At 40.7% G+C, this 16,116-nt stretch overlaps 1 protein-coding gene across 4 annotated transcripts in view; it reads left to right on the forward strand.

The window, feature by feature from the left end:
• ctnna2 (catenin (cadherin-associated protein), alpha 2) overlaps window positions 1-16,116 on the forward strand; it is a gene marked incomplete at both ends in the record, with an annotated part of 480,574 nt that overhangs the window by 45,135 nt on the left and 419,323 nt on the right. For 3 of the 4 annotated variants that reach the window (XM_080721670.1, XM_080721671.1, XM_080721673.1), the window contains 4 exons: window positions 3,733-3,928; window positions 11,644-11,810; window positions 14,097-14,216; window positions 15,581-15,847. In XM_080721670.1, coding sequence (XP_080577796.1) covers window positions 3,733-3,928; window positions 11,644-11,810; window positions 14,097-14,216; window positions 15,581-15,847 — 750 coding nt within the window. The remainder of the gene's footprint in view (window positions 1-3,732; window positions 3,929-11,643; window positions 11,811-14,096; window positions 14,217-15,580; window positions 15,848-16,116) is intronic. The other variant, XM_080721672.1, reaches the window with a different exon arrangement.

Raw genomic sequence — 16,116 nt, forward strand, 5'->3', positions numbered from 1 at the left:
GAACGGGCATCACTCAGCAAACGAAAACAAATCAGTGAATAAAAAAAGGTAACTTGGCCCTTGTTTTGCACTCTAAACCATTGATACATTATGACTAGGGACACAGATCATTAAAGCTCTAATGCTCAGTGTCAAAGCACTTACGTGATGCAGTCTAGACGAAACACAACGTTACACTTAGAAGAGTGAAATGTTTTTTTTTTTTTTTTTGTATGTCAAACTGCAGAAAGTTGCAGACTGAAGCTGCTGTGCTGTATGTGGAATATGTGGTGCATGCACTGACACTGTGAGATGGTTTTCAACAGCAAACAGTGAATAGGCATGTGCTGTGTCCAATAAATAGAAAGAGGAGCACTTGTCAATGAGTAGTTCAACAATATACTAGGGGTTCCCCCCATGTGCTGTGTCCAACAATGACGTATTTGCTTTACAAACAGTGGGATTAGCTCCACTCTGGAATATAAGTCAATACATAAACCATTGACAGGCAGTAATTATTTATCAGTTTGGCTCTTCAGAGTTGCCTTCCCTCAGTGTTTGGGAATGTAAACCTATTGTTTGTCTCATAGTCTCTGTTAATTACTTTGAAAGTAAACTCTTTAAGGGATTTGATAATATTTGGTTGATGATAATGGGTCACTCATTGTAAAATATTCAGTAATGGAATCACCTTATGGACTTCATTGCTGAACCCTGTTTGTTTGTCAATCCAAAGACACGCCTTTGCACGATGTTGCATTGATCAGCCGTGAAGTTGTTCTGTAGGATACTTTGTTATGCTATCTTGAAGATGGCTACTTTATTCCTTGATTATTATCTGCCCAACTCGACACCATGCACGTAGTTGGAAGTTGGGCGGGCGTAGATTCTGTACATTTATTCTACGGTGGTAAAGAGAGGTTTTGTGTGTTTTTGTAACTCTGGGAGTGTACAAAGGTAAAAAGTGTCCAAATGGATCATTACAGGTTAATTTGGTTACATTTATACACTCCCAGAGTTAACGGTGTTAGAGTCCCTCCACACATCTGTTTTTGTGCCTGCAAACAAAACAATTAAGCCCACAAATTGGTAATTGAGTCAACAAACCATATCATATTTTCTGCATACGTGACATGATCTTACCATGTGGGTAGTTCCTGCTCGTCCCGCCAGCTGGGAAGGAGAAAAATACACACTTGGACTTGGTGTGTGTGTGTGTGTGTGTGTGTGTGTGTGTGTGTGTGTGTGTGTGTGTGCAGGGTTTCCTGCAGGAAAAAGTCTTGATCAGGGGGGGATCTCATGGCGCACGCGCGAAGCGCGTGCGCCGAAGATTTTTGATAATTAATTAATTAATTCGAGTAATTAATTCACTTAATTTTTAATATTAATTCTTATTTTTGCCCTATAAAAAACACATGAATGTGCCCATGATGACGGAAAACACAACTACATGCTATCATCCACATTTATTCAACATTGAATAACTTATATTGCCGGTTCGCCACCAAAGGGTTAAAAAAATAGTGTGCATGCTGGTGTACGAATTCGTGCACAGATGATGCACTATGCATGTACACGCTTTTCACAGCTTTCAAACAAAAAAATTCGCTTGGAAATCCGTTCAGGCATTCAGGAGATACCAGCCCTTATGTTTTCTTCAAATGTAAACAAACATGGCAGCCATGTTTGAAAGATAGGGTTGGTATGGGGGTTAAACATGCAATTTCGCGATCGCGATCATGCCTAGTACATTGTTGGAGGTCCAAAAAGTTTTTTTGAAAAAAAATATATATTTTTTTTTTTTTTTTTTTTTTTTTTTATACCCTTGGGGGGGCGGGGGGGTTTTCTGGCCATGTAAAGTGCTGCAGGAAACCCTGATGTGTGTGTGTGTGTGTGTGTGTGTGTGTGTGTGTGTGTTTGAAACACTGTATCTTAGTCATGAAATAGAACATTTAGTTGCTCAGTCTTTATTATTTTCATGCATATACAACTACATTTCAAGTATGTGTATAGTGATTGACACCATGCACAAACATAAATAAACACTTTTGTCCCAGCGCAACACCCGGTGATCAAGATTACGCTATTCAAGCGATTAGAAAGATGTTTTTGTGTCCAGTCCGAACACATCTTTTGTCATGTTGACTTGTCTTTATGGCTACTTCATGATGAGGAAATCAATACTGAGATACAATACTGTGTAGTGTGTACTGACACTGTTATCTTAATGTCAAATAATTTTGTTTCCATGTTTTCCCCCACAACACACTGACCTCACCTGGATACAGTCACCCTATTGATTATGTTCAGTGTAGCCTATCCAAAGAGCTGATATCAAGGAAACAATTGCCCACTGCACAGCTCAACTCAGAATTGCATTTTCCTATCCAGATGAATGTTACTAGCCTGACACTCAGCCTGAATTGACATTTCGTTTCACTTCGCCAAAACAAAAAAATTAAAGGGGTGTGGCTAGCGATTCAGGGTCTGGAACTAGGCTAGAATGTTACAGCTTGCAGGCCAACTTTTACGGTACACTCAAGTTCACTGTTAAGTTCCAATGTATGTTTACATGCTCAGAATGGACATGTTTTCATAATGGATTATACTTGTAAAATCTATGCATTGCATATCATGAAGTCAAGTCTGAACTAAAGTTAGATCTTATGTTTTTGAAGCTTAATATTCAAGTGTAAATTAACCCAAAATGCATTCCAACATGAAGACTAGTAATATAGGCCACAATACAGTTCAGCCGGGGTGGCAGTGGCTCAGGAGTTAGAGCGGCTGCTTGGGAATTGAAAAGTCCCCAGCTCCCCCTGGATTAGTGTCAATGTGTCTTTGAGTAACTCACTGAACCCCTACCTGCTCCCAATGAGCAGGTTGTTGTCTTACATGGTTTCCTCTGCAGTCTGCATGTGTGTATAGGTGAATATAATGCACATTGTAAAGCACTTAAGGTGCTACAGTATATAAATGCACCATTTCCTTTTTTCGCCTTTTTTAACAGTACTTGCTTGCTCTGCTGAAACAGACTGCGGAATAAAGATTAAAGCCTTGCACATATGCCACTAGCAAAACATATATCCCCAGTTGAGTACATTCTGAAATTGCCTTGCTTAGTTGAAATGGAAAGGTTAATATATTGAGTAGTCCAGTCAATGTAATGACATTGGCATTCACCTGAATCCAATGCTTTCAATACATTTCAAGACCCTTATGAAATCTTAAGTCTTATACACTCACACATGTAATATAGGTCTCATGATTCACATTTATCTACCGTAGTGTTGTACACGCATAGCAATGTCATAAAACCAGGGAGTCGTGTCATTACACGTAAGGTGATTCACTGACAGATTTTGACAGACTGATGAAATGCCAGAGATGAAAAGAACCATGCATATTTTATCTGTGCTGTAAAAGTACAGTATCAACCAATCAAACTGTCAAAGTCTGCCAAGTTGGAATGAATACATTTGAACCCAAGGAAAGACTCTTCCCTCATTATCCCAAACGAGGCCCAGAAGACAGTTTGAAAGTTAACATGTTGTATTGTTGTCCCCTGGGCAGTGGGCCACTATTAATTCAGACGGGGGCAGATCTCCATTCAGAAACACCCCCACTTAGAAACATCCCCATTCAGAACTCCTGTTTTAGCAACACACGCAAATCAGACATGATACAATATGCCACAATCCCTATTTTATATGCATATTTTTCATTCAGCTGAACTTGTCTCTTCTGTCATAGGTGACCACCCTGGTGAACACCAGTAACAAAGGACCGTCCAGTAAGAAGAAGGGTCGCTCCAAGAAAGCCCACGTGCTGGCTGTGTCTGTAGAGCAGGCCACCCAGAACTTCCTAGAGAAGGGCGAACAGATTGCCAAAGATAGCCAGGACCTCAAGGAGGAGCTCATTGCTGCTGTGGAAGATGTTCGCAAGCAAGGTAAACCAATTGAATATCATAACTGCCAGCATACCAACATGTTTTTTACATTGGGGAATTTAAGGAGGCCGTTTCTACTACTAATTGTTAAGCAAAGAGCCATCGGCGACGGTTTCCCACCTCTTTCACTGAACGCTTTGGTTCCCATGGCGACGCGTCTATGGAGCAGACGTTTTAGGCGCAACGTGGAAAGGGACCTTCTGGCGTAGTACAGACTTCTGCTACGGCGGCAAGTTGATCTATCGAGCGCTGATCATTTCCGGTTGCCGTTGTCATCTGCCGTCGCCGTACTAAGCTTAAATTGCCTATCATTCAGCTCACTGCAGGGTGAGAATGTGCCTCACAAGTCCGAATGTTACATTTATGACAGCCACCATCCACCGTCTGTCTTTTTTCTTCTTATAACTTTTACATAATTATGTTTTCAAATAGGATTTAACCTGCTCGTAGCCATGATTTTTTCTCTTCAATGGTCCACGATGCCATGGTCTCCATAGACTTCCATGTAATTTATAGTGCACGGATCGTGCACGCCCATGCCTAATCATGCACCACGTGTGTAGATGCTGTTCACAGCTTTCAAACAAAAAAATCCGCTTGGAAATCCGTTCAGGCATTCATGATTTATCAGCCATTATGTTTTCTTCAGATGTAAACAAACATGGCTGCCATGTTTGAAAGAATGGGTTGGTATGGGGGTTAAACATGCAATTTCGCGATCGCGATCATGCCTAATACATTTCTGGAGGTCCAAAAAACATTTTTGGAAAAAAAAAATTGAAAAAAAAATATTTTTTTCTTCAAAAACGGCCCAAACTCGGGAAACTCGGGGTTGGCACAGCGTTGGTACCAATACAAACTCGGGAAACTCGGGGTTGGCACCATATGTGTTAATATATATAATAAGTGGATTTGGTCCTGGTGCTCTGGTTTAAACCTTTATTTCATCCCTCAGGACTCATTTTACTAATTGGCTCAATAAATGCACTTAGTTTGGCCAATAACCCCACAATCCCTTCGAGTCCTAATCAATTGTATAGCATGACTGCCCTTGAAATTTGTCATTATCTCCTGCATAGCAATAGCCTGTACTTTATACTAGTTTAACACACACTCAGTCAGCACGACTTACCTGTAAACCTGATTAAAGCCAGTGGTGAAAACAAAGCTGATGAGGATGATTAGGTGAATCAGATGGACGTTCTAACTTAATGATTATATACTGTATGTATAAAAAGATCATTCTGAACTCATGAACCAATAAGCCCTTCTCATTCATCTCAGAGTTCAATATACGTTCGTCAGATAACTACTGGCTTTCACAAAGAAATGTGCCTAGCGCAGCTCTTCTGCCACCCTTTACAAATAGTAGAAATATCACCCATGAAATTCTTACCATGGACAGCAGCAGTGCTGAAGTGAAATAGAGATGATATCATCATTCCCTAAGTCTTCATAGCTCATTTGGGTTGAATAGAAGTTACTGAATTGGAGAAGGAAAACGTTGTAATATTACAGAGGCATTTGTAACCTGACAGTGTGATTCATCATAATCATCATCATCATAACCTTTATTTCAACTCAGAGTACAGTTGAGGGGCAGGCCCTCATTTTCAGTGTACTTTAGTCGAGATACAGAACACAATACAGTATCACCTTCACCTGTTCACTTGAACCGATCATACTCATCCTTTCAGGAATCACAATTATAATCACTTTATTGTTACATTTATTGTAATCATTACTTAAACATTATTGCTTGTTATCCAAGTTTAGTTTTAGTACGAGTCAATGAGCCTTTACATGAATACAATCTTTGTTCATGGAATGGAATTAGATTCCGCGTTCAATGGCCAGATCAGCAGAAAGAGAGTGACACTCAGCAGCATATGTTGTACCCATATTCTTCATCCTGCACTGTCAGCTGTAGTTGGCTGCTGGTGCTGTTGATGAGTGACTGTGACAGTGCTGGTATACAGCTCTGTTGAGGCGTGAAATGGATCAGTGGCATTCAGGTCCATACTGTAATGCAGCCTACACTGCAAGGGCGTGATCAATGTTCCCATTGGATCTCAACTCAGATGTAGAGATCCAAAGAAAAAGTTTGACAGTAATAATGAGGAAATTAAGCTTGGGGCAAAGCTATACACTGTATTTGAAACTCTTGGACCTATTGTAGTGGTTACCCTTTTACCTCTGTCTAAGAGGAAATGTTTTCATCCGTCTGTCTGTCTGTCTGTCTGTCTGTGTGTGTGTCTATCTATCTGTCTTTCTGTCTGTCTGTCTGTCTGTCTGTCTGTCTGTCTGTCTGTCTGTCTGTCTGGGATAACTCGGAACAGTTCTGAATGGCTTTGGACAAAACTTTGTGGAAAGCTTGATGAATAGACTAACAGAATATCACCACATCTTTGAACAAAGAAGGGATGAAAGGGCTAGACATGAACCCATGAAGAACTAATTAACTGTTCACGCCATTGTATTATCCACCATGACGACGTGCAACACCATATCAACAAACTGCCACCTTGGCGGAGGTCTGTGCTCTACTGAGTACATTTTCTAATTTTGTTTTGAGTTTGTTTTTGCGATTGTGGGGGTGCATATGTACTGTATATCGTCGTTGTCAGGTGGAAACCTTGTATGTCCAAAACCGTTGGTTTTTATCATTTAAAAAATGAACTAAACTAGTGAAAACAGCCGATCTTATGTGCTTGTAGATCAGCTGTTTTCACTACTTTTGTGCGACAGCCTTGTCTGATGGAGCAGGGCTTTACTTTGCGAAAGAATGTACAAATTTGAAACTTGGAGATACAAGGTTTCTGCCCGACAGTGACGATATGCTCTTGACCTTTGCTTGCTGTTAATCGCGAATGTCTGCCTTCCCGGGAGGACTGATCAATCACACGATATCCCTTTCTGCCTATTCACATTACAAGCTGACCTTGAGCCAAAGGACACAGAACTGAAAATAAAACCCAACTCTTCATATCTTACCCCAATAAAACGTGTACCCTTAGTAGTAAGAGGGGAGTTGGCGCTTCAAAACTCTTGGGGACATTGATAGAAGTGGATTGCTGACGAGGCACGCTCTATTCTGCAGTTCCTGTCTGTCCCTCACTCCCCTACTCTAGTACTTTGTAGGTGCAATCTATGACGAGCAGGAAGGGGAGCCAGCTTTGCATCAATTAAATAATGGTTTGGACAAAATTGTGAGTTGCTTTCCTTCATGGTTCTTTACTGCAGTGGTTCTCAAACCCTTTCATGTCAAGGACCCCCAATGTATATATAGCTATCCACGGACCCCCATCTGAAAATATTTTGTGCCAGGGATCCCCATAGCCTTTAAGATTTGCGTTGTTAAAAAAAATCTAAACAAATATATATTTTTCACCCATTTTATGAGATAGACAAAGTGGTTAAAGATGTTGATGCTATATTAATTAATTCCAACTCCAAAGACATCCAAATGGCCAAGTTAAAAGGTTTCATCTCCTATAGATTTAAATACATGCTAATTAGTTTTCCAAAATTAATTCTGAATAGAACAGAATTACTGTCAATGTCAAGAAAGAATAAAGAAGAAGAAGAAAATAGAGTTGTCAACTTGATTGCAAACTCCCCAGTTAATTGTAGGGTTATTATACTACACCCCCATGTCCTCCCTGTCTGGTCAAGCTCATCATCTCCACTCCCGTTCTCCTGTTCTGATTAAATAATATATGGTGATTTTACGCTGCTTAGGAATGACTAATCAAACCCTCTGCACTTTCTCTCACGACTGGTCTACTGTAGGTAGATCTTTCAATCTTTATTGCCATTGTGCTCAGACAACAATGAAAGATATCGTCGTTGTCGGGTGGAGGCCTCGTATCTCCAAGTTTCAAATGTGTACGTTCTTTCACAAAGCAAAGCCCTGCTTCATCACACAAGGCCATCGCACAAAAGTAGTTTTCACTAAATGAACGGTTTTGGAGATACAAGGTTTCCATGCGACAGCGACGATATGCAAGTGTCGGTGGCAAGTGTGTCCGTGCATGAGATCTCCATGTATTGTACCGCTTCTTCCTCTGTTCCAGAAGAGTGCTGTGTGATTTATGTACATTACTTTGTATAAGTGCTTGTTTGGTTTGTTTTCCTAGAGCAGTGGTTCTCAAAGTGGGGTTCTTGGTCCAATGTTAACCACTTTAACCATATTATTTTATACTTTGGCTATTCGAAAATAGCCTCACAGCCAGCTCACAGCTCTTATAGACCACTATTTTGAAAAGATATATTGAATAATTTAGAACAGGGGTCTTCAACGTTTTCAGGCCAAGAACCCCTTAGTTGAGAGAGAGATGAAGCAGGGACCCCCACAACCTTTCATCGTTTGACAGCACAATCATCAGTGTATTTTGGATTCATGTCAATTTGTGTTCTCCTAAATTTAACCACTTGAACCGTCAATACTTTATAAACTTGACCTTTCACTCTGTACTTAGTCTGCTCTTTTTCCCCTCTACACCAAACCACTTTGCCGAAAATAGCCGATCTGCGAGGCGTTGTGAGCTTGTAGATCTGCTACTTTTGGCTAAAGTTAACAGAATATGGATGCTATGGTTCAAGTGGTTAATATAAAAAATTGAGAAAAAAAGGTTTCTATCACATTAAGATTTGGAGGAACCCCTGTAGTAACTCTGAGGACCCCCTAGGGGTCCCAGACCCCCTGTTGAATGAAGACCCCTGATTTAGAATTTCTTAACGCAGATTTTCTCTTCTCTGGGTCCCTGGCACAAATTATTTTCAGGTACGGGTCCATGGCCAAACTGCATATGGGTTTGAGGGTCCTTGACAGCAAAGAAATGTCAGCAGCACTGTTCTAGAGCATCCTGTGGTGATACTGCTATGGCTGCTTAACTGTGTGAGCCCTCCAGAGTCTCAGGCTCAAGCATTGTGCTTCATCCACTCTCTGGCTGCACATGCCAGAAGAGGAGCTTGCTGCCTCGCAGCAGTCACATCCACTGTCAAAGCTGTTTACTCAACTGACAAACACTAGGGTACACTATGCTGGGGGCTGCATTCAGTGTGTTAGCACACAGACACGTGCATTAGGTCTAGCTGGGGTCACATGTGGACAACAACATGCACTATTAAGCTGTACCTACTGTGGTACACCCTGTTAATCATTAGAACATTAATAATGGACATTCCCTTTGGTACCTGCTAGATTGATTGATCGATTGGTTGGTTGGTAAAAAGTCTGCACAAATAGGCAACAGTCTTCACTATCTTTGTCCATCATTAAGAGAAATCACATGAACGGATGCTCAAAAGTGGATTTCATTTTCAATTTGTTTTAAATCACGTTACCTATATATCCGTCATCATTTATACTGTATATATACATTATGTGTATGTATGCATGTAATGTAACACATACATGTAACATGTATGCATGTATGTGTTAATTACAGAAATTAAACAATTACATTGTTATTACATTATAGCACCTTTTGACATATTAACGGTAGGTGAATATGTACATCTTTCCCCCAAAGATGCAGCTTGTGATGAGGAAAATATTTGTTTCCATTAGGACAGATTGAATATATTTATTATACTTGGTTTAACCACTTAAACCCCAGCATCCCTATTATGGGTGGAACATTCACCAACAAGCTCACAACTCATGAGCTTGTAGATTGGCTATTTTTGGTGTACTGTTGGCTGAAAAAGAACGTACCAAGTACAGTTTAACTTGGGCCCGTTTTACCAAGTATAGACTAGGGTCTAAGTGGTTCAACTGAAGTGACACTGATGAATTCCAAATATCATCAAGGTATTTTGAGGCACCTCTGGACTTGCATCAAGGCACCCTACCTAGGGTGCCACAACACCCAATTTGAGAATCCCTGCTTTAGAGACCCATGTGTAATCTGTTGTGATGGGCGAATCTGGACACAGCTGTAGACTATTGCAATTAACAGGCTGTATAAGCACTTGTCACTTTACAGTTATCTTGAGGAAGGTCCTGTTAATGCAGAGGTGATCTAGTGTTTCCCAATCTTTTTTCTGAAGGGGACACTTTTCATAGCCAAAAGATCCCAGGGCACACCTAGATATACAGTGTGTGTGGCTATTTTCAGAATGTTTGCCTCTTTCTTAATTATATATTTTACAATTTGGCCAATGTTTTACCAGTTTTTATAGTTTGTTGATTACTTTTTTTGATGGAGTAATGGTCTTTTTTCTTTTTTTTTTTTTTTTGAGGTATTAAAAAGGTTTTAAATTGTGATTTCACTGTCAAATTTCAAAGGGGACACCAAAGCATCTCAAAGGGCACACCAAAGGTCCGTGGCACAGTGGTTGAGAAACACTGACCTAGTGTACTGTGCACAGGATTCCTTTGTACTTGGTGTAGTTCTATTTGGCGCTTTGGTTTCCCCTGTACCACAGAATATTTCATTTTATTTTTGCAGGGGAAACACCCCGTTAATAATACATCATTTGTTATTCTTTATCAATTCATAAAATATTCATAAAAAAGCCTTTCCATGAGTCTTGCCTTGTTTGTTTAACACTGTATCTATGTTTGCCCTTAGATAAGCATGGTTAAAGCTATGAATTCGGCTTTTAGTTTATGTAATAGAACCGTCCTCAATTCATTATTCATAGCTATACGTTTACATTCAAATGTCATTTAAATGTAATGTAAATGACATCTCAGATTTTACAGTGTCTTCTAAGCATCATCTCAATTAGACTTTGGGTTAGTGTTGAGCTTTGTGTTTGCCTTTGAATTTCCTGTCTCTCTACTATACTCTCCTGTCTAATAAAAGCAATTAAGATATCCCAGAAAATAACTAATGTACATGTGCTGGCCTATTATTCCACAGTGTTCTGTCTTTTATGTCCATGTATATTGTTCTCTTCTCTTGCCTCAACTAAGGGATTTCCTTAATTCATCTCACACTTTGCAGTACAGTGCTTCTGCTCTGATGTCAATCATCATTGAATGTAAAAATGTATAAATCATAAACCTGCACCACAAACATGATGACATCCGGTACACATGTGCGTGTGCGCGCGCACACACACACACACACACACACACACACACACACACACACACACACACACACACACACACACACACACACACACACACACACACCTCAATCTAATTAGTATCTCATTTCCAGTGGTGTAAAGTAACTAAGTACATGTACTCAAGTACTGTACTTAGTGTAAGTTTTGAGGATTTTCTTTTCTTTTTTTCTTTTTTTACTTTACTGGAGTGTTTCCAATGTTGAATACTTTTACTTATACTCTACTACACCTCAGTGGCAAATATCTGACTTTTACTCCACTACAATTATTTGAAAACTTTACAATTTACAATTTAGGCTTATATGGGACAAGAGATCCAGAGCTTTTTACAATAAGCAAGGTATATCAATGCATCAACATCAACTTACTTTGTAGATTTGTATTTTTATTCAGCCCTATTTAAACTTTTTCTATGTTCTAAATATTTTAATACACTTAGACATAATGATAACTTGTGAAAAGAGACATTCTGCATAATGAGTAATTTTACTTTTGGTACTTCAAGAATATTTAATTCCAATACTTTCATACCTTTACTGAAGTACAGAGAATTTCGACATTGCGGTATTGATACTTTTACTTAAGCACAACATGTGAGTACACCACTGTGCATTTGTTCCCAACAGGCGAGCAGATGCGTGTTGCCTCCTCTGAGTTTGCAGATGACCCGTGCTCCTCGGTGAAGCGGGGCACCATGGTGCGGGCCGCGCGCGCCCTGCTGTCTGCCGTCACCCGCCTGCTCATCCTCGCCGACATGGCTGATGTCATGAGGCTGCTGGCACACCTTAAAATCGTGAGTGCACAAGATCACTACACTGCAGGGGTCATCAATGTGTCCGTACACGGCCAAATGTGTCCGTGGCAAAGACTTGGCCGTGTCCGTGGCAAATCCTAGATTTTCTGTTACACACCATTATAATGTTCTTATTTTGATCATAGACCCATCAATTACTGAATGTCAGTCTCCAAGTTTTTTTCAGAATATGTATGACACATACTATGACACTATTGACATTTACTGTACTATGACACTATGTATGGCACATAATGAGTCCAACTAGTTCAAGATTTTATTTTCAAGGACCCCCATAACTCTGAGAGTGTACAAATGGAACCTTATGGGTCCATTTGGTTCCATTTGTACACTCGCAGAGTTACAAACCTGTTACGGTCATTCAGGGCTAGCTCTTTGTGTGTTTCTGGTAATATTGTACACTCATTTTCTATGTCCGTGGCAAAAAAGGCTACGTTATGGGTCCATTTACACGTGTACTCAATCCGTTACAAAAGGAATAAATGAACGCTGCGGATAATACGGTGTGCTCTAGTTCAGCCATTCTCAACCTACTGGGTCCGTGAGGACTTCGCAAGCGGGTCCCAAATAATTGGCAAAATACAGCAACATTTTATTTAGCTGATTGATCGTTAAAACAGACATGCTTTGAAATGCACACATTTGTTCGGCTGCCGTGTCAATCAGTCAGATGGGTGGGCCGTGAACGCTTTTGAGATTTCCCGCTCCCTGGTCCAGAACAGGTTGAGAACCACTGCTCTACTTTACTGAAGTTATCACGTGTCCTGGGGGAATTAGAAGAGCCTGAAATGGCAGCATCCTCCCCCTCATGTGCTGTTGCTACACACCACAGTGGGAGGATATCATCTGTTTAGTGGACTTGCTGTCCTGCACATGTGTAATCAAAGGTGTGGTTGGATGCTATGCAGCACTGCATCCTGGTGGTGTATAATTGACAGAACCACTGATGCCTTTTATTTCAACCCTTACTTGTATTTGCATTTAGATGAGGCATAGACAGTACATGCACGTACGCACGTACGCACGCACGCACGCACGCACGCACGCACGCACACACCCACACTTACTTTTTCTAACTCTGTTTTCTGTGTCCACAGAGGACCTTAAATTCAACCAATGTTTAAGCCCTGACATCAAAGGCCACTTAAAAGTTATTTCTCCCCTTCTCTCTTTTCCATTACGCCTCTCTCTGCACTTTCATTAGAGAGAGAGAGAGAGAGAGAGAGAGAGAGAGAGAGAGAGGGAGAGAGAGATTAGAATAAGAAGGGCCACAGACACAGAGATGGAAGATTTCTGAAATGAGGCCCATCTTTAACTTGCAAAAGTTAATGGCTATTGTCTTTTTTCAACCTGGTTGCAATTACAAAGAAGAACAAAATCCATTTTTATTTCCACTGAGCCAAGGAGCCTTATCATTTTCCAAAAAGCCTGTTCTTAACTTTTATTACTTAAAGTTTGTGATTTAATGAAACTACTACTTAGCCTACAGCTTTATATAATCCGTTTTTCAGGTGACTAGATAGATTATTGGGTTATTAAATAGAAACGTGTGTGTTAAGGCATTAACGAAAAAGTCGACTTCATTACACAAGTCGACTCCCACCAGTGAAAGTCGGAAAACAAATCCTTTGTATTTTTTTCTATCATTATTTTTGCTCCATGTGTGCGTCTGTACAGCATTCAAACAGTAGGATTGCTTATTGTCAAGGACGGAATGATCCAATATTACAGTGCAATATTACATTTGGTATAACATGATTCTATTGTGAAAATAGCAGATCTACATGCTCACAAGGCGTTGTGAGCATGTAGATCGGTTATTTTCACAATTTCACAAAAGTCCTTAAATTGGCACTTTAAAAATGTGAAGATACCCTCTATATACTTTAACTTTATGTTGGTTTGTTTACAGTTGAGTGAGAAAACAATGTTTCACATTAAGTTAATCATCTGGGGACCCCCCGAAATAATTGGGGGGTCGTGTGTGATGTGATGATGTCATCAAATGATAAAGTCGACTACAACTCAACTTTTTACTGAGTCGAGTTGACTTGCAAAAATCACAAGTCGTGTGTGTGTGTGTGTGTGTGTGTGTGTGTGTGTGTGTGTGTGTGTGTGTGTGTGTGTGTGTGTGTGTGTGTGTGTGTGTGTGTGTGCGTGCGTGCGTGCGTGCGTGCGTGCGTGCGTGCGTGCGTGCGTGCGTGCGTGCGTGCGTGCGTGCGTGCGTGCGTGCGTGCGTGTGCGTGCATAATGTGTGTGTGACAGGTGGAAGAGGCCCTGGAGGGGGTGAAGAATGCAACCAATGAGCAGGACCTGGCCAACCGCTTCAAAGAGTTTGGAAAGGAGATGGTGAAGCTGAACTATGTTGCAGCCCGCAGACAGCAGGTAACCAGAGCAACCTGGTGTCTCCCTACAGCTACTCTACTTATTATTAACCACCATGTTCTTAGTAGGGCTGTCACGATATGACATTTTACATGACGATTAATTGTCACTCAAACAATTGGCGATTAATGATTTAATTGTGTTTTTGTCATTGATAATTACATTTCTGTTTGGCTTTTAGGCTTTGAAGTTGTACATGGTAGATATGACACATAACCTAAATATACAAAGAAATTACTGACATATTTGACAACTTACTACTTAAAAAATAACTTTGATAGTGGAAATAGCCGATCTACAAGCTCACAACGCGTCGCGATGCGACGCGTTGTGAGCTTGTAGATCTGCTATTTCCACTATTTCGGACATTTTTCAACATTCACGATTATGACGATTATGACAAAATAATTGCGATAATGTCAAATAATCACGATTAGACGATTATGTAATAATTGTGACAGCCCTAGTTCTGAAACGGACCTGAGTTGCAACTGTACTCTTTCACTCTTTTTACCACTCTACACCAGCTTTGTGAGCTTGTAATTTTTTTTGCCTAATGTTCCCCCCAGAGTATGGATGCAGCAGGAATGGGCATGTTATTAGGGCTGACATTTCTCACGAAACATTTTTCAAGATATTACCAAAAATTGCAACATCTTTGATATTTTAAAAAGATACTGTAGGGAAAATAGCAGACTAGCTATTATAGTGATTTTTGTCATTTGTCGTAATAATATATATTGGTTCCAAGTGGATTTTCTCCTTTGTCTTTTGTGCACAGCAGTGCGCCTGCACACACACACACACACACACACACACACACACACACACACACACACACACACACACACACACACACACACACACACACACACACACACACACACACACACACGCATGCATGCAATGCATGCATACTTTTCGCATACAAATATCTTTGCAGTAATCACTATAAACCTTGAGTGTTTGGCATCTCCACACCTAGTTAAACACAAAGTTAAGCCCCCATCTTGTTAATGAATCCATTAATGCAGTCATTAATGAACTGCTCAAATGTGTATAATCACCTAGACAATTACAACTGCCATCCAAGCATTCAGCAGACTCTTAACCAGATCCACTTAGAAAGTAAGGAGAAGTAAGCGGCAGCAACCCCTAGTTACACAACAGTTACGTGGAAAACTTGGACATGTTAAGTTGTACCGTGGCTTGCATATCTGTTGCATGTGCACGTGTTGAGTCAACCGCGTTAAGTTGGACTGGAATAATGTATCACTCTGAAACCAAGATAAGGACTTAATTTCGAGAACACGCGACAATGTCTGACGCAAAAAAAAAAAAAAAAACTGTCTCCCCCTTTATAGGAGCTCAAAGACCCCCAGTGTCGGGATGAGATGGCAGCGGCACGCGGGGCCCTGAAGAAAAACGCCACCATGCTGTACACGGCCTCACAGGCGTTCCTACGCCACCCTGATGTGGCAGCCACGCGTGCCAACAGGGACTATGTCTTCAAGCAGGTGCAGGAGGCCATAGGAGGCATCTCCAGCGCCGCCCAGGCCACCTCACCCACAGATGAGAAGCACGGCCACGCAGGCATCGGCGAACTGGCTGCCGCCCTGAATGAGTTTGACGTGAGTCACCGAATCATCTTTTTATTTTATTTCAAGCACCTATAGATTCTTATCGCTCACATCGTCGTTGTCCGATGAAAACCTTGTATGTCCAAAACCGTTCTTTTTGCATTTATCATTTGGAAAATGATTTAAACTAGTATGATGAAGCAGGGCTTTACTTTGGGAAAGAACGTACACATTTGAAACTTGGAGATACAAGGTTTCTGCCCGACAACGACGATATCATAGTTCCTCAAGGGCAGTTGTTTGCAGTGTCCCTGGCAACT

The sequence above is a fragment of the Nannobrachium achirus genome (assembly GCF_963921795.1).
Source record: "Nannobrachium achirus genome assembly, chromosome: 3".
Taxonomy (NCBI): Eukaryota; Metazoa; Chordata; class Actinopteri; order Myctophiformes; family Myctophidae; genus Nannobrachium; species Nannobrachium achirus.